The sequence below is a fragment of the Monodelphis domestica genome, chromosome 1, assembly GCF_027887165.1.
Source record: "Monodelphis domestica isolate mMonDom1 chromosome 1, mMonDom1.pri, whole genome shotgun sequence".
In the NCBI taxonomy this organism is placed as follows: domain Eukaryota; kingdom Metazoa; phylum Chordata; class Mammalia; order Didelphimorphia; family Didelphidae; genus Monodelphis; species Monodelphis domestica.
Genome location: NC_077227.1, coordinates 715,936,744 through 715,961,172, shown reverse-complemented (window position 1 = coordinate 715,961,172; position 24,429 = coordinate 715,936,744). Strand labels below are relative to the sequence as shown.

At 40.8% G+C, this 24,429-nt stretch overlaps 1 protein-coding gene across 3 annotated transcripts in view; it reads left to right on the top strand.

Annotated features, from left to right (window-relative positions):
• Positions 1-24,429, top strand: part of HYDIN (HYDIN axonemal central pair apparatus protein) — a 451,163-nt gene that overhangs the window by 415,495 nt on the left and 11,239 nt on the right. For 2 of the 3 annotated variants that reach the window (XM_056824703.1, XM_056824699.1), the window contains exons 73-82: positions 560-707; positions 6,276-6,483; positions 8,053-8,274; positions 9,909-10,078; positions 13,615-13,840; positions 14,748-14,906; positions 16,655-16,932; positions 18,741-18,960; positions 21,611-21,823; positions 22,074-22,237. In XM_056824703.1, coding sequence (XP_056680681.1) covers positions 560-707; positions 6,276-6,483; positions 8,053-8,274; positions 9,909-10,078; positions 13,615-13,840; positions 14,748-14,906; positions 16,655-16,932; positions 18,741-18,960; positions 21,611-21,823; positions 22,074-22,237 — 2,008 coding nt within the window. The remainder of the gene's footprint in view (positions 1-559; positions 708-6,275; positions 6,484-8,052; positions 8,275-9,908; positions 10,079-13,614; positions 13,841-14,747; positions 14,907-16,654; positions 16,933-18,740; positions 18,961-21,610; positions 21,824-22,073; positions 22,238-24,429) is intronic. The other variant, XM_056824709.1, reaches the window with a different exon arrangement.

Below are 24,429 nucleotides of genomic sequence, written 5' to 3'. Positions count from 1 at the left end.
AGAAATAGAGTTACACACCACAAAACACGGTGCCTAGTTTTTTCTCTGTGGCATCTTCGGGGATGGGCAATTGAAAATCTCCATCCCCAGCTAGGTCAGTAGTCAGACAACAGACATCTAACCGAACCAATGTCAGGTCTTCGGTCCCAGTTTGTGTGGCTTGGGAAGACTTGCTGGAGCTGGAGCTGGAGCTCTTCGGGGCTTTGAGAGACCAGACCAGAGCTTAGGAGAAGGCCTGTCCAGAGTCAAGGCCAAGAGAAAGGCTATTCAAGACACATCCCACCTTTTTATACTCCTTTAAACTCCAACACAGAGGTGACGAGCCAGCTTAGACTCCTGAAAAGTTATCAGGGTGAGCCTTCACCTCCTCGAAAATCAGCAGACAGACAAGAGTTTGCTGTTTGTCTAGGCTTAAGAAGGTGATGGGGAAAATGCTAATAATAAGGATTTAGCTTGAAAGTGTGTCCCACTCCCTCTCTGTGACCACCCATAGAATCAGCCTTGATGGACCAGGAAACTGGACTGTGACCTCTGACTTTCCTGGGTGACTTCTTTTCAGGCCACGAAGCCCGAGAAATGGCATATATAATTAACAACGAGGACCAGGATTTTAGTTTTGCATTTGAAGAGGGTTCCTGCTTTTCTGAAGGCTACATCAATAACCTGGTTGTAAAGCCTATGCAAGGCATCGTCCCAGCAAAGTCCAGGTGAGGAAGGGACAAGGGGACTCTTCGAGATACTTACTATGGCTCACTTGTAAAGTGATTATGTCGAACCCTGCCAGGATAGTCACAGATTCCCTCCTCCTAGTTGTCCTGTTATTATAACTCTTACATTGGTACAAATTCCCATTGGCCATGACTGTTTAGTTTAGAAAGAAGCGTGTGTGTGTGTGTGTGTGTGTGTGTGTGGAGGGAGAGGGGCAGAGAGGAATGACAACTTTAAATGCTGTTAGCTCCTATTAATTTTTTTAAACTCTTTACCTTCCATATTAGAATCGATACTGTGTTCCAAGGCAGAAGAATGGTAAGGGCTAGACAATGGGGGTTAAGTGACTTGCCCAGGATCACTCAAATAGGAAGTGTCTGTGGACATATTTGAACCAAGAACCTCCCATCTCTAGGACTGGCTAGATATCCCCTAAATTATTTTTATTAAAAGTCTTCTAGGGGGGCAGCTGGGTAGCTCAGTGGATTAAGAGTCAGCCCTAGAGACGGGAGGTCCTAGGTTCAAATCCGGCCTCAGCCACTTCCTAGCTGTGTGACCCTGGGCAAGTCACTTGACCCCCATTGCCTAGCCCTTACCACTCTTCTGCCTTGGAGCCAATACACAGTATTGACTCCAAGCTGGAAGGTAAGGGTTTAAAAAAAAAAAAGTCTTCTAGATCAGAAGTCAAAATTCTAACCCCAACTCTGCTGCTCTCCCTGTGACCTTGGGCAGTTTCCTTCATTCTCCTCTTTTACTTTTACCTTGTTCATTTAATAATTTAACAAATATTTATCAGCATCCATTATGTGCAAGATACAATGGCAAGTGCTAAAGAAACAAAGAAAAAAACAATCTCTGACAATAATAAATAATATTTATATTATAGTTGAAGGTTTGCAAAAGCACCTTAAATATATTCTTTCATTTGATCCCCACAATAACCCTTTGAGGTAGGTGCTACTACCATCCCATTTTACAGATTGTCGGAGATGACATAGCTAGGAATTTTTGAGGAAGAATTTGAACTTGGATCTCTAAATCTACTCTGCTATCCAGGAAATTAAGCCCTTGTAGCATTTACAAATTTCTGAGGTGTAAATGCTCACACTGAATATTTAATATGTTCTCATGAGCTAATTGGAACTGGCTTCAGTATACTCTGGCCTCTTCCCCAATACCTACAAATATCTTCTGTTCATCCTTTTTAAAAAAATCACTTGATCCTGCTATCCTCTTAAGCTACTGTCTTTATCTGGCCACTCTATGGTACCAAACTCCAAGAGAAAGTCATCCCATTCACTGCCTCTACTTTGTCACATCTAGTCCCTTCTTTCTCCCTGGTATTCTGGCTTAAAATCTGCCCACTCAATGGAAACAACTTTGTCTAAGATTACCAGCCAGCCTTGAATTGTTAAATCTTTTCTCAGTCCTCATCTTCTTTGACCTTTCTGTAGCTTTTCTACACTGTCCAGCCTCTTTCCCCTCTTTTTTTGGATACTCTTTCCTCTTCCTTTAGCTTCCATCCCACACCATTTTCTCCTACATAGTTGACCATTCTTCAGTCCCTTTTGATGGATCATCATCTTCTGTTCTCTTGGCATTAGTCTTCCTCAGGCATCTGTCTTCCTTCTCTCTCTCTCCCTCCTTTCCTTCCTTCCTTCCTTCTTTCCTTGCATGCTTCTTGAAAAAAAGATTTAGTAATTCAGAGATTGCTGGAAATCTTAGCAAAGCTGTTTCCATTAAGTGAGCAGATTAGAAGCCAGAACACTAGGAAGAAAGAAGGGAATAGAGGTGACAAAGTAGAGGCAGTGGGCAGAGACGATTCTCTCTTGGAGCTTGGCACCACAGAGTGGGTAGATAAAGACAGCCGCTTGAGAGGGTAGGAGAATCAAATGATTTTTTAAGGATGGCCTGAATATATTTGTAGGTACTGGGGAAGAGCTCAGAGCATACTGGAGCCAGCTTCACCTGGCTCACAAGAACAGATGTTAAATATTCAGTATGAGCACTGACACCTCAGAAATCTGCAAATGCTACAAAGGCTTCATCGTTCTGGCTGCCTATTCACCCCATCCTCTGATCTCTACTATCACTGAAGCCTGAGAACTCTATCAGACTGCTCCTATCTCCTGGCTTCCTGCCCCAACCCTAGACCCAAAGACAAGATTGGAGATTAATATAGCAGGGGTTCCAACAATTGCAGAAGAAAGAAACATTTGGATATAATAGCACATAGAAAAAAACTTTACCAGCCATTCCCTCCACCACCACCACCACCATTTTTGGCATCATTTCTAACAGAACCCTCCTAATTCTTTTTTTTTTTTAAACCCTTACCTTCTGTCTTGGAGTCAATACTGTGTATTGGCTCCAAGGCAGAAGAGTGGTAAGGGCTAGGCAATGGGGGTCAAGTGACTTTCCCAGGGTCACACAGCTAGGAAGTGGCTGAGGCCAGATTTGAACCTAGGACCTCCCGTCTCTAGGCCTGGTTCTCAATCCACTGAGCTACCCAGCTGCCCCCATCAAAATGACTTTTAATGGCTTTTATTTACAAAAGAGGTGGAAAGAGTGAAAGCAGAGAAATACAAAAGGGAAAATAAGTCATTAGCCTATCTAACTAAATATTGCTCTGGTGCTCTACTCAGCCAGGACTTGCTGACAGTTCAATTGAAATTAAACTCTCTCCAGAAGATAGGAAGGAAAACCAGTTATCCACTCACCCAGGTTCCCTCCAAGGGGCAGGTCAAGACGATGGTTCAAGCTGAAGGTGACTCCTGAGGCAGACTTTCTTCCTTAAGTCAACCTTCTTTTTGAAGCTGACTTCCTTCTTAAAGTCCAACTCCTTCTTGAAGCCAACTTCTTAAGGTCAACTCCCTAGCCCCAGAAATACAGAGCCTTTTATAGTGGCTTCTCATCCCTTCTCCTCTTCACAAGGGCCAATCACAGCTTCCATATTGCCCAGCACTGCTGGGGGGCAGTGTTTGTGGGGACCACTTCTCACCTTCAGAAGAGGTGAATATTCATCAAAAGGGTTCACATATTCCTGGCTGACTCAGGTGTGAATTCTCTAAATACATTGTTAGCTTCTCACCTAGTACTAAGTAGGGTGTTTAATCTTTTGTTGATTCAACTCAAAAGTAGACAAAGGAGAGTTACTCCTGTCTTCACAATCTAGTGAGGTACTAAGTAGGGGTACTTAAGTTATTGTTAAGCAAAGTGTTAACTCAAAATAGACAAAGGGAATAAAGGATTCCCTTTCACAAGTGTAAACTTAGAATAGACAAAGAGAACAAAGAATTCCCTTTTGCAATATTAATTTTAATCTTACATTGCTTACATAGGAAATTTAGAAAGAAGTTTGGCAGAAATGGAATTTAGACAGCATTTTACACCATTTATCAAAACAAACTTCATATGAATAAATGATCTTAACAAAAAAGCCTATATCATCAAAATGTAAGAGGTACCTTTAATATCGAGGGCTAATGGAAAAATTCATAACAAAATAGAAGATAGAGGAGACCACAAAAAAAAGAAAAAACAAGCAAAATAAATAAGAAGAGAAACCATAAAGAGGAGGAGGATAGGAAATTTTTGCATCAGACATTTCTGATAAGGGGTGCAACATAAAAAATAAATAGTAAATTGACACAAAAGCTATTTCCCAATAGAGTATTAGTCCAGAGATATAAACAAAGTTATCAGAAGAAAAAGAACACAGGGGCAGCTGGGTAGCTCCGTGGATTGAGAGCCAGGCCTAGAAATGGGAGGTCCTAGGTTCAAATCTGGCCTCAGACATTTCCCAGCTGTGTGACCCTGGGCAAGTCACTTAACCCCCATTGCCTAGCCCTTACCATACTTCTACCTTGGAGCCAATACACAGTATTGACTCCAAGACAGAAGGTAAGGGTTTAAAAAAAAGAAGAAGAAAAAGAGCAAATGGTCAGCAACCTTCTAAAAAATGTTCCAATTCACCATAAAAAGAAGAAAAAGTAAAATTAAAACAACACTCAGATTTCAGCCCAGACCCGACAAATGAGCAAAGTTAATAAAAGACCAAAATAGTATGTACTAGAGGATCTGTAGGAAGATAGACACACTACTCCTACACACTATTGGTAGAACTGAATTTGTTTAACCATTCTTGAAAACAAGATATTTGAGACTATGCTAGAAAATTATTAAATTATCTTTGCCCTTTGACTTGACCCAGCGATACAGTTTCTGGGAGCATACTACAACAAGGTCAACCACAGAATATAAATACCCATATGTGCCAAAGTACTTATAACAACACTTTTTTGTGGTAGCAAAGAACTTGGGAGGGGAGAAATGGATGCCTATCAGTTTGACAATAGCTAAACAATTTGTGGCATGTGAAAAGAATGGAATACTATTGACAAAGAATGAATACCAAAACTTTAGAAAAATCTTTGGAAGATATATGCACTGATTAAAAGAAAAGTAAGCAGTACTTAGTAATCATAGTAATGTAAAGGGAAACCAAATTCAAAGATATCAGAACCCACTCCACTCTAGAGGAAGGAAACATACTTCCCTCCTCTTAGTAAAGAGTTGGTAAACTACAGGTACAAAATACAATATAGCCTAACAGATATACTTGTTAACATATTGATTTCTTTTGCTGAACTTTACTTGTTTATTACAAAAGATAGGGTGGAATTACTGGAAAATGATGTCAATGTAAAAGATGCATCTGTTTTAATGTTAAAAAGAGAAAGTAGAAGAAGAAAACTGGGGAGAAGATTAAGCCATATGAGTAAGACAGGAAGTAGAGAGGATCTTGTGTAGTTTCCGCCTCAAATAACTATGATTCTATTTACACAGGGAAGGTACCATTTGGATAGGATGTCTGTCCACCAGGATCCTGTGATGGTGGAGTATAACATTGATACAGAGGATCACTATCCAATTTCAGGAGAGCCAAGGGGATTATGGCAGAAAGTCCAGAATAGAAATTGGGTTCCCCAGATGCTGCATGAGACTTATATATGGTATCAGCTCCATCTCTAGATTCCAAAATGGCAAGGGATAAGGAAAGACCCAGAAGCCCTTTCATATGTGAAACATGGGCTATGCTCTGCCAGGCATCAAGCCTGATATCTGAGGCTCAGGTTGAGATGGCACTAGGTCTTTTGTCTGAGATCCCAGACTTTTTGGAACCAAGCCTGCCACCTCTAAAATCAACTGGTCAGCCTTATCCATCTCTTTATGTCTGTTTCAATTCTAAGATTCTATAACTCTTCATTTTTCATTTCCCTAATTTATTCTTCTTTTCAGAGTTGAGGCATTCCAATCAATCTTTGGGATTTCCTATTTCCTTTCATTATTTCCTTGATGTATTCTATTTTTTGGATGCCAATTGCCCAGCCCAGAGAAATAATTATAACTTGGGCTCTTTCTTGAGAGAGCTGATTTGCCCTGCAGCCTGTTTCCAAACTAGGAGTGATGATAATGGGTCTGCCAATCCCCACTGTTTAGGGCATCTGATATGAGGCCCACCTGTTACCACAGTCAACCAACCTACCAATTTATTCTCCAACCAGGGTACCCATTGAAATTTTCTTCACACCAAAGAGCCAAGGACAAGTAAACTTCAATCTCATCTGCCACGTGAAAAGGAAAGCCCAGTTTCTAACGTTAAATGTCAAGGCGGAGGGCTATTCTACAAAAGTAGAAATCAGGTGCAAAGAAAGTGATGGTTCAGTGATCAATTTAAATCCCAATGGGCCCAATATCATCAGCTTCTATGAGGTGAGGAGATGGGGAAAGGGAAGGAAGGAAGGAAGGAAGGAAGGAAGGAAAGAAGGAAGGAAGGAAGGAAGGAAGGAAGGAAGGAAGGAAGGAAGGAAGGAAGGAAGGAAGGAAGGAAGGAAGGAAGGAAGGAAGGAAGGAAGGAAGGAAGGAAGGAAGGAAGGAAGGAAGGAAGGAAGGGAGGGAGGGAGGGAGGGAGGAAGGAAGGAAGGAAGGAAGGAAGGAAGGAAGGAAGGAAGGAAGGAAGGAAGGAAGGAAGGAAGGGAGGGAGGCAGGGAAGGAAGGAATTGGGAAGCAGGAGAATTAGGGTCTGTTTATAACTCTTCCCCTAATTCACTGTGTGACCTAGGGAATTTACTTGCCTACCCTGGGCCGCGTTTCCTCATTTGTAATATGACATTTTCACTATATAAACCTATAGAATTTAGAGTAGATATCGGCTCATCTAAAAACATAAAGGCTGTTGGAAATGACTAAGTTGGGATCTGAACTCCATCTTGGATTTCTAAACCCAGCGTTCTATGATTTCTGTTCCACTCCCAAATCACATTTTACAGTTTGAGTAGAATTTCCCTGCCTCTTTTTCTTGTTGTGGAGATATTCTCACATCAGGCTAGTATACAAAATGCCTCCTTCCATACCTTAAACATACTTTTTTTTTTTTTTTTGCTGATGGTCATATATTCATAGAATTAGAAAAAGGCATATTAAGGGCTTAGCACTCAACTCACACCCAAAGACTCTGGTTATTATGAAAAGACCTTGTTGCTGAGAGTCTTATCTCTAAGCTGGTTGGTTAATAATAACAATAATAATAATAAGCAGTTAGCATTTATATATGGGGCAGCTAGGTATCACAATGGATAAAGTTCTGGGCCTAGAGATACAAAGACCAGCATTCAAATTTGGCCCAAGATAGCTAGCTGTCTTACTAGCTGTGTGACCCTTGACAAGTCACTTCACCCCATTTGCCTTTTTCCTCCTCTGCAAAACAAGCTGGTAAAGGAATGGCAAACCACTCCAGTGTCTTTGCCAAGAAAATCCCAAATAAAGTCACAAAGAGTTGAACACATCTAATGCAACTAAAGAACAACAAAACCTCCTGACTCCAGACCTAGAACTCTCCCCACTGTACCACATAGCTACTTTGTGAATGAAGATTACCAGAAATTGACTATTTCTAATGTCCAAATGAAATAAAGTCTAACTTTTCTAGGGACTCATGTGGCCCCCAGAATGTGAAGGCACCATAGGAAAGGACTAATTTTGATGGTAAAATTCATAGGTTCAGTTCCTAAAAGGGGAATATGAGCAGAATTGTTCTCTTCCACCCCGTCCAGAGCATCCAACAACTGGTACCCTTGAACATACCAGAACCTTCCAATAGCAAGTTCATATTGCCTGCCTCCCTCCTAGAATTCCCTAGGGCTAAAAGCCCTAAGTCCATTTGACAAGCAAATGTCTTTAAACAGGGCTCTTATTTTCAATCAGGTGCCATTTCTTGACTCCTTGGTATGGCACTCCACTAGATTTTTCTTCACTCATGATGGCCTTTCATCTGTGTTCCAGGTAGAAGTGAATGAATGTGTGCAGTGTGAATTCACTTTAATTAACACTGGCAAATTCAGCTTCAATGTCCTGTCAGAAATTGGAGGTCCCAAATCCCTACAACAATTCTTTACATTCTCCCCCTCTGAGACAATGGTGGAAGCAGGACAGGGCGTCTCAGCTACCCTTTCTTTCCAACCTGAAAAGAAGTGTTTCGTGAAAGATGTGGAACTCAGACTCAAGGTAAGATGAGAGAAGATTCAGCCCCTCCATCTCCTCTTCAGTTGACACCAATCATAGACCTCCTACTCCAACCCCTCTTTTTATTTTTTTTTTAGTTTATTTATTTAATTAATTAATTTAGAATATTTTTCTATGGTTACATGATTCATGTTCTTTTCCTCCCCTCCTCCCTCTCCAGTAGCCAATGAGCAATTCCACTGGGTTTTTACATGTGTCATTGATCCAGACCTATTTCCATATTATTAGTGTTTGCACTAGGGTGATCGTTTAGGGTCAACATCCCCAATCATACCCCCATAGACCCATGTGATCAAGGAAATGTTTTTCTGCTGCATGTCTGCTCCCACGGTTCTTTCTCTGCATGTAGATAGCATCTTTCTCATAAGTCCCTCAGAAATGTTTCAGATCATTGCATTGTTGCTAATAGAGAAGCCCATTACATTTGATTGTGCCACAGTATATCCATCTCTGTGTACAATGTTCTCCTGGTTCTGACCCTTTAACTTGGTGCCAATCCCTGGAGATAGTTCAAACCCCTCTTTTTAAAGATGAGAGAATTGAAACCTAGAGGGACTTGCCCAGAGTAACACAGAAGTGGGGTTTGAACTCAGATCCCCTGACTCAAAAACAATGTTCTTTTCCATTGAAGCCTTCTGATTCTGTAGCAAAATGGCCAATTTAATGTTCTTTATCTTTTGCATGAATGAGTCTTCTTTCCCCCCAATTGATCTTGTCTTACACTTTCTTGTATCCCCTCATAGTACTGTGGCCAATGCCTTGATTGTAATAAGAGCTCAGGAAACATTCACTGGTTGCTCAGTTGATTTAGCAACCCAGGCTCCTACTCTACAGATGCTATCTTCCTATGTCAAGGGCAAGTATTAGTGGAAGGACTCTGAACTAAAGAGAGGAATGAGTTCCCTTTAACCTAGGAGCAATGTCAGTTTGTTTCCAAATCGGGTACCAACCAAATGGGGATGATCGCACTCATCTCAGTTGTATTAGGTACCATACTGACATATCTTGGCATGCACAGAGGATTTCCCTGCCTGTCTGTGCTGGGTAAAGATGGTAGCCCCTAAGCATGTCTCAGGAGCTCCTGAAATGCTATCCAGGTGCAACCCCCTGTGAATTCCCATCATTGCCAGCCACTACACAAAGCACCAGAGGTCATATGTATCCAGGGGGAAAGCTTAGATCAAGCATGAGTCATTCTAACAGGTGGAGATACAATTTAAAATTCAATTCAATAAACATTAAGTACCCACCAAGTCTGCAAGCCTCTGCTAAGGTTCCACCCTAGTCCCACCTTTACCAAGGCATAGAAATAGCAAACCCCAGGTACTCAAAGGATATTGGTGATGGAGTAAACACTTTAGTAGATCCTGCCAAGCTGTCACCTGAGGGCCAGCCTTTCCACATTTGGAGAGCCTCATCTGGAAAGTTAGCCACCAGCATACAAAACCTACTTGTCTACAGGAAATTCGTTGGGCAGCCTACTCTCTGAACAGAGCACTGCATTGGGTGGCATCTCGTTTTGGTTACATGTATGTCCCTGAGTCCAGATGTATATCCCTTTCCCATCTGAGATGCTTTTCTCTTTTTAACTTCCTTCTTATGCTCCCTCCTCACAGGTCACTCATGGCCCCACCTTCGTCTGTGTCATCACGGGCACAGCTGTGACTCCCGCCATCCAGTTCTCCTTCTACAGTTTCAACTTTGGGACTTGCTTCATCTATTCACCTGGGATGCCCTTGTACCAACAGATGCTTGTAATCACAAACAATGAGGAGAAACCTATTAGGTAAGCAAGCTTCCCAGGGTGAACATGTATTGGTTATTCCTTTATTGATCTTTTGGACTCTATTTAGATGAACACTTAGCATGACTAGAAAAAAAGGAAATGTGGTAGAGGGAGAAAAAAATCAAACTTTGGTAGTATCAGGGATGCTGGCCTTATTCGAACTCTTATTACTCATTTGGTGGCTGTGAATCCATCTCCTTTTGCTCAGAATACCTATATAATCAATGGGTATAATTATACCAACACATCTGAAAGGTGCTTTAAAGACTTCTCATTTGAAGACTTTGAATATAACAAAGATCCTAAATGAGCTCCCTCAAGAGATTGACTTCTCAATAGACCTCTTTCCCTGGAGATCTTTTTAAAATCAGTTATGCCAGTACCAGAAATGTACTGTATCAGCCTTGCTGGCAAGTTCAACAAATACTCTAGTCCTGAAAAATGCTTCCGTAAAATAATTAGACTTTCTCACATCAACTATGAAAATGTAGGAAGAGTATCATTCTTATCACTGCTAGGACCATCATGATGATAATGCTGCCATACTCATCAGAAACCTAAACGGTCATTATAGTTCTAATTAATGTATTCACTGGTCTAAGCAAAGATTTGTTTTAATCCTTTCAGATTATTTGCCTTCTAGTTATTTGTTCCACTTAATGCCTTTAAGACTAGAGCCACAAGTATGGTCTCAAAGACTTTTTCAGAGGATCTACTAGGCCCAAACTATTTTTGCAATAATACTAAGATTTTTAAAATTTCTAATATGCTAAATATTATTGAATATTATCCACCTAAACAGAAGTCCTTTGGGTACCTTCCTAGAGTAAAGGGGTCCTGAACCAAAAAGTTTAAATGCTGCTAGACTAATGATATTATCTATCTATTTATATATAAATATATATACTATGTAAACTATAATATATACTTAACATATATAGTACATAAAACATATATAATAGATAGATAGATAGATAGATAGATAGATAGATAGATAGATAGATAGATAGACAGACAGACAGACATTAATACTTGTGCTGAAATTTAACTACCATCCTATCTGGAAGTAGAACATGATGGATAAGATTACCTTCCAAGATCTAGAATGCTATGCTTGCATAAAGAATAACTCCCTGAATATAAGTTTATAAAACCCTGAAATTAGCTTTTAAGGAAAATAAATAGAATTTCCTTAAAGATCATCATGGAGTAGCATAATTACAATCCTTCTTGAAGAGGGCTAGACTAACTTCTATAAAGTACTTAGTGGTGTCTGTTTGGGTAAGCTTATGAAGAGATAGAATAGAATTATTATTTTTTAAGTAATAAAATCCAACCAAATAGAGCTGTCTTGGCATCTCATGAGGATCAGAGCTTGGTAACCTCCAAGATCTCTTAGAGAAATCAAAGATCAATGAAAAATAAAAAGTTACCAGTACAAGTCAGAGTTAGATTATGGAATCATAGGATCTATAAGAGCAAAACAATCAAGTGATTTTCAAAATTGGCCTCTCTGTAGGGAGTTCCTTCTTTGTATCCTCCCCTCCAGGAAGATTTGCTTTCCTCCGGGGCATTTCTGGGAGTGATGAGGAAACCCTCTCCCAGTATTTTTTATTTCTATGGGGTTTATCCCAGAGTATTAAAAGTAACTTGAGAGAGAGAGAGAGAGAGAGAGAGAGAGAGAGAGAGAGAGAGAGAGAGAGAGAGAGAGAGAGAGAGAGATCAATGGATGGGAGAGCAAAATTTAGAGACAGGATGTCCTGGATTTAAATCTAACCTCAGACTTCCTAGCTGTGTGACCCTGGGCAAGTCACTTAACCCACACTGCCTAGTCCTTACTACTCTTCTGCCTTGTAATCAGTACACAGTATGGATTCTAAGACAGAAGGTAAGGGTTAAAAAAAAATAATAGAGGAATAGGTCTGGGTGGAGACCTAGACCATCAGAACCAGACAAAATGGTGATAGTGACCTCTTCAAGCTCCATGCTGCTTTCTTTTTATAACCAACTTCCTCTGGAAAGGGCTGTTGTTTAGTCATTTTCAGCCATATTAAACTCTTCATAACTTGACAAAAATGCCCTTTCCTTCTCCAATTCATTTTACAGATGAGGAAAATAAGATAAACAGGGTTAAATGACTTGCCCAGGGTTACACAGAAGTGTCTGAGGCTGGATTTGAACTCAGTTCTCTCCAACTCCAAACCTGGCACTCTATCCACCTAGCTAAGAGGAGTTTGCCACAATTAATACAGAGAACATGTCATGATAGTCTAAATGAAAATTTCATCTGTCCTTGACCCAGTCTGGGAGAAAGAATATGGATTGAGTGGCCAAGCAAACCTAACCCTAATTTTTCTTTACAAGTAAGGTCATGCAAAAAAATTCCATACTAGCCATATTGCAAAAGAAAAATAAAACAAGAAAAATAAAGGTTTTTTTTTTGAAGTATGCATCAGTCTACACTCAGAATTCATTGGGTATCTCTCTCTGGGTGTGTGTAGCATTTTTCATCATGAGTCCTTTGTAATTGGCTTGGATCAATGTCTTGATCAGAGAGTCCCATGGTTGATCATCCTTATAATACTAGATTGTTATTACTATGTACAATGTTCTCCTGGTTCTGCTCACATCCCTTTGCATTGGTTCATATAAGTCTTCCCAGGTGTTTCTGAAACCATCGCCTTCATCATTTCTTACAGCACAATAGTATTCCATCATAATCATATACTACCTTCTTAGTCATTCCCCAATTAATAGGCATTCCCTCAATTTCCAATTCTTTGCCACAACAAAAGAGCTGCTATACCTATATTTGTACAAATAGGTACTTTTCTCTTTTTCTTGCATCTCTTTGGGATTTAGACCTACTAGTAGTATTGATTAGTCATAGTTTTATAGGCTTTTAGTCATAGTTCCAAATTGTTCTCCAGAATAGTTGGACTAATTTATAATTCCACCAACAGTACATTGCTGGCCCAATTTTTCCATTTCCCTTCTACCATTTGTCATTTTCCTTTTCTGTCATATCAGTCATTCTAATAGATGGTATCTCAAAGTTGTTGGGGGGGGTGCATTTGCCTAATCAGTAGTGATTTAGAGCATTTTTCATGTGATAGCTTTAATTTCTTCTGAAAACTGCCAGTTCATTTCCTTTGATTGCTTATCAACTAGGGAATGACTTACTTTTAAAATTTTGACTCAGTTCTTACTCTGAGAAATGAAGCCTCTATCAGAGAAACTTGCTGTAAACATTTTTTCCCAGTTTCCTGTTTTCCTTCTAATTTTGGCTGCACCAGTTTTGTTTGTGCAAAAGCCTTTTAATTTCATGTAATCAAAATTATATTTTACTTTCTGTGATCTTCTCTATCTCTTGTTTGGTCATAAACTCTTCCCTTTTCCATAGATAATATGAGTTGCACTTTTCCATGTTCCCCTAATTTATGAATATCGCTGTTAGGTCTAAATTATTTATCCATTTTTGCCTTATCTTGGCGTACAACATGAGATGTTGGTCTGTGCCTCCTAATTCCCTTTAGATTCATTGCTCTTCTGGTTTTTCTCAGCTTGGATTGTTTGTACACCAACACAGCCCAGCTCGAAGTTTCTTGCGGGGTCGATGTGATAAAGCCTAGAAACCATTTAGAAGTTCCAATCACCTTCTATCCTCGAGAAGCTATAGCTTATAACGAAATCATTCCCTTTGAAATCAATGGACTCTCAAAGGTTAATGTTGAGATACAGGGGAAAGGCACTGAGATGAAGGTAAGAAACAGAAGATTTGATTCTTAGCCTTTTTTGTGTCCTGGACTTCTCAAGTAATCTGGTGAAGACTCCGGGCCCCTTCTCAGAATCATTTTCAAATGCATAAAATAAAATAGATAGGATTGCAAAGGAAATCAATTATATTGAAATAAAGCAATCAAAAAAGAATTTTGGAGGGTAGCTCGGTAGCTCAGTGAATAGAGCCAGGCTTGGAGACGGGAGGTCCTAGGTTCAAATTTGGCCACAGAAACTTCCTGGTTGTGTGATCCTAGGCAAGTCACTTAACCCCAATTGCCTAGCCCTTACTGCTCTTCTGCTTTAGAACCAGTACTTAATATTGCTTCCAAAACTGAAGGTAAAGGTTTAAAAAAATTTAAGTCCATAGATGCCAGGTAAAGAACCTCTGCCCTAGGGGCAAGTCAGTAGCAGAATCCATAGAGCTCCAGGTCTGGAGTCAGGAGAACCTGGGTTCAAATTTTGTCTCAAACACTTCCTACCTATGTGGCCCTGGGTAAGTCACTTAACCCCTATTGCCTACCCCTTGCCACTTTTCTATCTTAGAATTATTACTAAAACAGCAGATAAAGGTTTGTTTCTTTTTTAAAAGAGCCTCTGCCCTTTCTCACCTCTCCCTTCCCATCATTACTCTACCTTCTCCTCACTCCCTTCTCCCAATCCCACCTATCTTGATCCTGTTCCCCATCAACGAATCCCTCCCCTCTCAAGCAGTTGTTAGAGTTATCCCTCTTGGAGGGATTTGTACGTTAGCAAGGGATGCTTGAAAATGGCTAAGCTTTAAGAATCCAGTGAATTCCAGCTGACTCCTTTGGTGCCCAGCCTCCTTTCCCCTTCCAACCCCCTCCTCTCACGCGCCCACTCGCCTTTCTCCTTATTCCTTCTCCCACAGGTCTCAGTCCTAGATCCGGAAAATAAGATCGTGAAATTAGGAGCCATATTACCAAAGCACATGGTCAAAAAATACGCCACCATCATTAACAACAGTCTCATTCCGCTGACCTTTAACCTAACAACAACGTTCTCCGTTCCAGAACTCACGGACCCCAAGGTATGCTATCCCAAGGCTCTTGGTGCCACTTTAGTCTTTTAAAGATGGACGTCTCTATTGTAAGACAAGGTCTCTGGCCAGAGGAGTTTGGCACTGGGGCACTCTCTGCATCCTATCACGTAATATTCAGATAATAAAGACACCAACTCAGCCAATCCCCTTTCCATGGGATCCCAGTAGCAAAAGCCTGTCCCTGCACATCACTTGTTTACAGGGCAACTTTATGGAGAGAAGCCACCAAATATTCCCTCAAACGGGAGACTGCTCATAAAGTGACTAGCCCAGCATGTAATAGATCATAATGGTTCTCAATTAAAATATTTAATATTTTTATTTAATCACTTAAAGCAAATACATTTAATTTATTTAGTATTTGAAATAAGTTTAAATGTTTTACATTTTAAAATACTAAAAATTAAAATTAAAAGTCCAAGTATGATATATTAGATAAATATGTATTCCCCTCCTTTGTCCCTCTCCTCATCTCACCTCCATCCCTGAGGAAGAGGGATAACCGAGCAGTTAATTACGGGCCTGTGTCTAAGTCCATGCCCAAGTATCTTTAAATGGACTAGACCTTTCAGATCAGAGTTAGCTAGGTTTCTATCGACTTTTCAACCAAAAACCCTTCATTTGATAGGTATGTGCATGTAACTCTGAATGTATACATTGTGTACATCTACATGAATGTCTGTGGGTGGGTGTGAGCTATCACCATAGGCAGTGGAATCTCCTTAAAGATCATCAGGGAATAGCGTGACAGAAATAGAGAGAGATTTTTCTCAAGGTGGAATGTACATACATAAATATAGAAATGCGCAAATGTGGCCTGAACCTTGACCTTTCTCTCTCATTTCTAAACCAACATTAGTTATTTTTGTTCATTTTTAGGTCCAGAGCTGTCTCCTTCCCTTCCCCCCATCCCACACTAGAGAAGGCCTACATTTGACAAAGACTATATCTTATATCTAGATGTAAATCTGTACAATGCACCTCACCTAAAAATGTTTAAGGATAGGTGGCCCCTAGGTAGCTCAAAAAATAGAAAGCCCGGAGTAGAGATGAGAGGTCGTGGATTTAAATCTGACCCCTGATTGGTTCAGTGGATTGAGAGCCAGATCTAAAGACAGATCTTAGGTTCCAATCTGGCCTTGAACACTTCCTAGCTAGGTGACCCTGGGCAAGTCACTTAACCCCCGTGGCCTAGCCCTTACTGCTCTTCTGCCTTGAAACCAATACACAATATTGACTCTAAGATGGAAGGTAAGGGTTAAAAAAAAATTTTTTTTAAGATTAGAAAAAGCCTAAGATAGAGTAGGTAAAAAAAAAAGGCTAGGTGACTTAGGATCAGAGCATAGTCAAACCCTAGACCCTTCATTTTACAGATAAAGAAACTGAGGCCATTTGGGCAGCAGACAGCAGGCCGATCCAGAACTGGAGCCAAGTCCCTCCAGTTCCTATACCATCGCTTTTTGCACTATGCTACACAGTGCTAGCAAATGCAAATCTCAGATCTTGCACAACCTTGAATAAATCACATGCCATCTCTGAGCCTCAGTTTCCCCATTTGTACAAGGGAACCTAGCTCATGATTCCTAAGACCCCTTCCATCTGTGTGCCCTATGGTCTAATAGCATCTCGACCTAATCAATGAAGTGGGATGCCCGCTAGACTCCCAGGACCCACTAAGCTAGCTAACACAGAGCTCACCAACTGGCTGCTCTAGTGTCTCTCTTTTACCGCTTCAGATTTTGACCCTGACACCTTGCACCAACATTACCTTGAAGCCCCAAGAAGTCTGTAAAGTGGAGATTGTGTTTTCCCCAATGAAGCGGATCCCCCATTTTAACGAGGAGGTCCTTCTGGAGTTCACCGGGCTCCTGCGCTCCCTCTTTCTCCTCAACGGCTGCTGTCAGGCCTTGGAAATCAACCTGGACCAGGATCACATCCCCTTTGGGGCTGTGGTGTTCCAAGCCCAGGCCACACGTCGACTCCTCATGATTAACACAGGGGACATTGGAGCCAGGTAGGGGCCCCAGCGTCCTCAGCCATCTCCTGGCTTTGTCTGGGGAGCCTCCCTGCTACCAGAGCAGCCAGCCCAGCCCCTGTCCATCTCTAATTCAGACTGAATTCCTCCTGGGGCCCTCCTGCCCCTCCGGGCATTCCTCACCTCCTAGAATGGGCATCAAGCCATAATCATAGCATTCCCTCATTCCCATTCTCTCCCATACCCAGCATGCCCAGGAAGAGGGGGGCAGGCCTCTGGTGCTTGGCAATCATATAGAAAAGCCTATGCCCACACCCCCCCCACAAAGACATGGATGTACATACATGCATCCACCGGCTTGTGCTTTTGTCTGCAGAGCCCAACACAATGCTGGATAAACAGTAGGTACTTAATATGTGTTTGACGGATGAATTGCTCTGCAAATAAATGAGTTACCGTGTAGGAGATGACCTGTATTGAGCCATTAGCAGGTGTTTATTTATATTCTAGTTTCTGGTGACATTAAAAATCCTCAGTAACAGTCCCACCCCTTCCCCACCCTGCGACGTCGTCACTGAGATTCTCATAGACTTGTAGAATGTTGGGCTTAGAGGAGACCGCAGGAAAGTCTTTACTGCACAGATGAGGACACTGAGATCCCAAGAGGGGATGTGATTTTCCCAAGGCCTCACAGAGAGTGTGTTAGTGGAAGAGTCAGGACCAATATCCAGGACTCTCCACTGCCTTTGTCTATCTTCTTCAATTTTAATAGGTGAAGGCCAGGACCGGGAATGAGATGCTCTTAGATACTAAATCCACCTGAAAAACTGGGTCCTTCTCTGGCCCTGACCTAATTCTGTACAAGAGGCAGATTTTAGGGTGGCACAATGACCCAACACTTAAGCATCTGGCTTGGCTTCCATGCCCTTTGGCATTTACCACGGGGTCCCAGGTATCAGCAGTTCTCCCTGTATTTTCCCCCAAGGATGTTAATCAGCCTGTCCTACCTCCCAAGAGGATCCAATCTCTCCAGCTGAAGGCTCTGCAGGATTAAAAATAATGACTTTAATCCTTCACCTCCAGGTTCAGGAATACGTCAATCAGTCAACTATCCCAATCTTCCCCTCTCGACTGGCTGCTGCCCTACTACCTATAAACAGACCCAGGTCACCCCCATCCTCAAAAAATCCTCTCTTGATCCTCCCATCCTCACTAACTTATTGTCCTTTATTTCTTCTGCCAAACTCAACCTACAGTAGGTGCCCCCACTTTCTCTCCTCTCACTCTTTTTAACCCCTTACCATCCATCTCCCTACCTCATCGCTCCACTAAAACTACTCTCTCCAAAGTTATCATTGATTTCTTAATTGCCAAGTCCAATGACTTCTTCTCACTCCTCTTTCTCTTCAACCTTTCTGCAGACTCTGGTCCTGTTGATCGCTCTCTCCTCCAGTCTTTTTATGCCTTTCTCCACAACATGTCCCCTCCAATCCAGTGGATCCTGGAAGGGACAAGGAATATTTTCTCTGGCTATCCCCCATGCCTGGAATGCCCTCCCTCCTCAAAGTAGTGCCTTAGTCCATGTCTGGACACTATGCTAAGCTCTGGGGATACAAGAAGAGACGAAAAGGTAGTCTCTATCTCTGAGGGGATCACAATCTAATGGGAAACAAATGTGTACAAACAAGATGTAAGATAAATGAAGGGTAATTTCAGAGGAAAGCCACTAAGATAAAGGAAAGAAGGGCACCAGAAAGGCTTCATGTAGAAGGTGGGATTAATGGATTTGGTAGACCACGCGTAGGTACCTTCACAATTTCCTTCCTTTTTTCCTTATCTCTAAAAAGATTCCACTGGCATGTCAAGAAATTTGCACCTAATTTCTCAATTCAACCAGATAAAGGCTACATTACCCCTGGAATGGAGGTTGCTTTTGAAGTGACCTATCATCCTACTGAGATAGGCAAGGACAGCCTCTATAAGAACTTGCCTTGCAGTGTCCAGGGGCGCAAACCTCTCCTGCTGACCCTGTCTGGAGCCTGCGTGAATGTGGCTGGAATAAAAGAGGTAAGCCTCTCCAAATTACAAGCCAAAAAGCCAAGACAAAGCAACATAATGAATATGGCAGATTGATTCATTTTGATTCATTGACTCATTGGACGTACTTGGTTATAGTCTGACTGGTGCATAAACTTGAAACTATAATACAAATTTAACAGACAAAATAGACCCACACACATCTCCTCCAACAATATCCTTCATTTTGTTGTGGCATGTAGGTGGCAATGAGTTCAAAAGATACCCTTGCTATCTGTCAGGTCCTGCCATTCAAGGGAAGTGTTGACTATAGGCCTTCTAATGCATAGCATTGGAAGATGGCACCCCCAAGAGAAATTGGGATAGGCAAGGATATTCTATCATTGGAAGACCAGATAAATCAGGATAATAAATTATTTGGCTCTAGCAACTGCTGAAGACCATTTATTAAGTCATAGAGAGATTGCCATCCATATCAGTATGTGGAATGGAGCATGGTCCCTGACAAAATCAGCAGATACTTGAAATATTGAAGCATACCTACATATACATAGAGGTACAGAAATAGGTATTTTCTAAGGCAAAAAGTGAAATGGTGTTATTTTACATATTTTGCTATTATTTTTAATATCAAGTTTAATAGATGTAAAGGATAATTTTATAGTTGTGACTTAAAATCTAAATTAATTATTGGTTGCCAGGGAAAATCCCAAATAATAAAATACCCAAGTCAGCTGGAAATTATGGTGGTTTAATTAATATAGAGAGAAGGAATATAGAGAGAAGAGAGAGGGAGAGGAAAGAGTTAATTTAAACTGCTCTGGCTCAGGCTGAGCCAGGTAGGAGTTAAAGGCCTTGGCCAAAGTGGCATCCCTGAACCCTAGAGAAAGGAAGTCAGTCTTACCCACGTCATCATGAGACTGTCTCAAGAAAGCTGTCTGAGGGAGCTCCTCCAGGCTGAGTTCCACCCCTGAACTGGCACCCAGGTTGCTCCTATAGACCTTTTCACCCTTGTGGCCCCTCCTCTAAATTTTCACATCTACCAATCACATCAAAGGCTTTCTCCAGGACTGCCCATACTTTTAGTTCTCACTTTCTTTGATTAGATTTTTGAGTTACTTAACACTTCTTTGTTGAGTTCACCTTTCGTTACTTGCTTGACCTTTTTGTGATTAATTTAACCTTTATAGTTACTTAACACCTTTTTGTATTAAGGTCTAAAAACAGACTTAGCTTAAAGTTCTAGCTTCACTATAAGGTGAGAACTAAGTACCTTTATTGTTCAATCAGGAGATTACAACTTTATCTTCCCCTAAACTACAGTCTAAGTAGGGTGGAGTAGTTTTTAAAGTTCACATAGAAGACAACTCATTTCTCATATCTGCTTCTGACTTAATCCATCAAAATTTATTAGACTGAAGTACATGAAGAAAGTCCAGCCTTACATGAATATGTAGCTAGAAAAAGGGGAAGTATTTTAATAAACCTAAATAGTATTATTATGAAAATCATTTTGATCTTGTGGAATCCCTGAAAGGGTCTTGGGGATTCCCAATGGTCCACAGACTGTGATTTGAGAAATACTAGTGTAGCTATAAAAATATTTTGCAATGTAGTGGATTTTCACTAAAGTGAAGGATCTCATTTCATGAGCACCCCAAAACACCAACAGCAGTTAAAACAAAGGTAGAATTCTGTCTCATACACAGGAGGCTTGAACCTAGTTCTAGGTAGGAATCACAGAGTGGGAGTTGGGATGTTCCTACCAACATTTCCCACTTCTCCACAAACTCACAGGATTAGAAAGAAAAATACAGGGGAAATTATACCTCATAATCTGACCTCAGGGAAAGACTAAAGAAAGGAGGAGAGAGATTAAACAAAGTTGAAAAGTATGAAGAATTTTTTGAAAGATGATGTTAAAGATCTCCTCATTCATCCCTTACACCACTTTCAGGCTAAGAGAATAAAATGCTACCCCAAGGTCCCTGTTTATTCCCCTTCTCAGTAATGAGAAAATCATATCAAGAATGCTGTTTCCTTATATCTTGGAGAAAATGTAGAAAACAGTTCAGAAAATCTTAACGGGCATTTTGTGTTCTAGAGAACTGGTAGAACACTTTCATAAGATAGGAATAATAATTCTCATTTCTTTAGGACCTGCAAGTTTATGGCATCTTCCTCACAGCTCTGAAATAGAGGATATACAAGCATTTCTTACTTCCATTCATAGATAAAGAAACTGAGGCTCAGAGAAATTACAGCGGGTGTGCTCAGGGTCACCTGACTATTGTCAGCCAGGCTGAAATCAAGTTTTCTAACTAAAAGATAAGAGTTCTTCCCATGACTCAATGCAGAAATATGTATGGCTAACAAATCTGAAAAGTTTACATTTCTACCTTCTCAGTACCCTGTTGGAACATAACTTGAGACTTTCTCCATGGGATCCTGTGGGCTCATGCCCACCCAACTGGCCAACCAATGGCCAAACTTTATTTTTTCATGTCTTATGATAACTAAATGGCCTACTATTTCCATTATGGATTTTAGTTAGCACTTTTCAATCCATGCTTCCCATTTCATAAAAAATGGGTATCCTCCTCCCTTACATCCCCAATACACCCCATACAAGCCCAAGGCATTTCCTATTGAAGCTAATGATGGTACCTCTTTGTTCCAGACAGTGAATTTCAGCTGTCAGGTGCGCTCCAGACATGTCCAGACCATCATGTTATCTAACAGAACCAATCGGACATGGCATCTCCGCCCCATTTTTGAAGGCGAACACTGGGAAGGACCAGAGTATTTCGTCCTGGAAGCCCATCAACAAAATAGGCCTTATGAGATTACCTACAGGCCCCTCACCATGAATGTGGATGGTCGGAAGCATTTGGTATATGTTCTTATGCATTGATATCCTTATACCCCATTAGATTGTAAATTCCTTGTAAATTTCTGGGTTTTTTCATGTCATCAGGAAGATCATTTTGTCCCCAATGAGTGCCTTTCCACGAATATCCCTCAGGTTCTCAACACTAGTTGCTGTGATGAGGTGACACCCTGTTAAGGTTTCCCAGAGTTAATTCTATTGACCAATAGAGAGCCCTAAGTATATCTCTGCTATTATTGTTTCTTTTTCTTAGGGCACACTCTTCTTCCCACTCCCTGATGGAACAGGCTTGTTCTATGTTCTTCAAGGGACTGCCGAAGCTCCCAAAGCAATAACCAATATCTTCCGGGAGGTGCCAAGCAAAACACCCTATGTTGAGCTTCTGCCAGTCGAAAACTGGCTGAACAAGCTGCAGAGGTAAGGGTCCAAAGGGGAGTTTCTCTAATTGCTCAACAAAATTCTCCAGTCTATCAGAATTCAGAAAGCAGAGCCTGTGGCCAGAGAGCCACTTCCCCTAAGCATGTCGGGACACTCAAGTCTAGGATTCAGACACAGGTTAAAAAAAAAAAAAAGCAAGTTGAATATGTCAGGTTCTCTGGATAAAACTGTCATTTCCAATTTTTGAAGGCAGAAATACAAACCCATTAATAAACCAAGGGAAAGTGAGTTAAATTATTAAAATAATAGCTGGCATTTAAATAGCACTTTTACATTTGCAAAGTGCTTTACAAATACAATCTCATTTTATTCTCACAACAATCATAGAAGACAGGTGCTTTTATTATCTCCAATTTACAGATGAGGAAACTGAGGCAGGGGTTAAGTGATTATAGAGCTAATGTCTGAAGATGGACTGGAACTCAGGACATACAAACTCTTAGCCCTGCTCTATACCTCTTTTATAATTAGAGATATTTTCCTTAAGACATTAAAATACAACATCACACTCATGAAATTGAAGAAGGGCAGAAAATAGACCCACAGTGTCAAAATTCAGTCTTGGCAGGGTTGCAAGGAAGACCTTCTATTATATCATTGGCAGAACTCTAGAGGAGGGCAGACTTCTTGAAGAGCAGTTTAGCAATTTATAAGAAAAAGCAAAATACTGATCATACTCATTAACCCCATATTTCCACTCCTGGGACCTTACCAAGAACATGTCATTTAAAGAGAAACAGACCCACCTGTACAAAAATATTGTGGATAGAGTGCTCAGCCTGGAATCAGAAAGGCACGAGTTCAAATACCATCTCAGAGAGTATTGTACACAGTAACAGCAAGATTGTGAGATGATCAACTGTGCAATACAGTTCTGAAGGACTTTGAAAAAGAGTGCTCTCCCTCCAGAGAAAGAACCACTGGAGCTGGAGTGCAGATCAAAGCAGAGGATTTTTCACTTTAGTGTATTTGTGTTTTTATTTTGTGATTTTGGTTTTCTATGCGTATTCTTTTACAACAATGAATACTATGGAAATATATTTTGCATGATAATGCATGTATAGCCCAGATCAAATTGCCTGCCATCCCTGAGAGAGGGGAGGAAAGGGTAGGAGGGAGACAGTTTGTATCTCATAACTTCAGAAAACACAGACAGAAAATTGATATTATATGTAATTGGGAGAATAAAATATCAAGCAGGGAGGATGGAATCATGAATCATGGAACCATGGAAAAAGATTCTAAATATAAATAAATGAATAAATAAAATATCTTTTAAAAGACAAATACTCTATAGACGTGCTAGCTGTGTGACTCTGGGAAAATCATTTCACCCTGTTGGCCTCAGTTTCTTCATCTGTAAAATGAGCTGGAGGAAGAAATGGCAAACCTCTCCAGTATCTCTGCCAAGAAAACCTCTAATGTGACATGAATTTGCGATCATGAAGAGTCAGACACAACTGAAGAGCAACAATTGCTTTGGGGTAATTTCCACTACAGTTCTAGGAAGGAACTTCAGAACTGCTAAGAGTTTACATATCATCACTGGCCAGGATAGTGTCCTTCCTATTAATTCACCTTCTAAATGGTGCAGAGGGACACCTGACAAGTCTTGATCACACAGTTGAGGGGACGGACTCAGGAAGGAGTTGAGGATAACCACTTAAAGCTATGAATCTGGGCAACTAGAATGATGGTGATGCCCTTGAGAAGAAACAGGGACCGTCTGCACTGGGCCTTTCCTGATCTCTTCTCCCACTGGCTAGTGCTTCCCCCCAACCCCATCCTTGACCCTCCCAAAAATCACTTTCTATGTATTTGGGAGTTTCTTAGTTCAATTTTATTTTCCGGTCAAAATTCTCCCTGTTCCATTCACCCTTTAAGAAAGTAAGAAAAACTAAAGTACTTTGCATTTATTTATACATATGTACAAGTTATCTGGTCCTTGTTTTGGTGTTTGTATCCTCACTGGCTAGTGCTTAATTTGTTGTTTAGGCTTTTTTCTATTGGCATCTGATTCTTCCTGATGCCATTTGGGGTTTTCTTGGCAAAGATACTAGAATAGTTTGCCATTTCCTCTTCCAGCTCATTTTACAGAAAAAAAACAGAAGTAAACAGGTTAAGTGACTTGCCCAGAGTCACACAGCCAGGAAGTGTCTAAAGTCAGATTT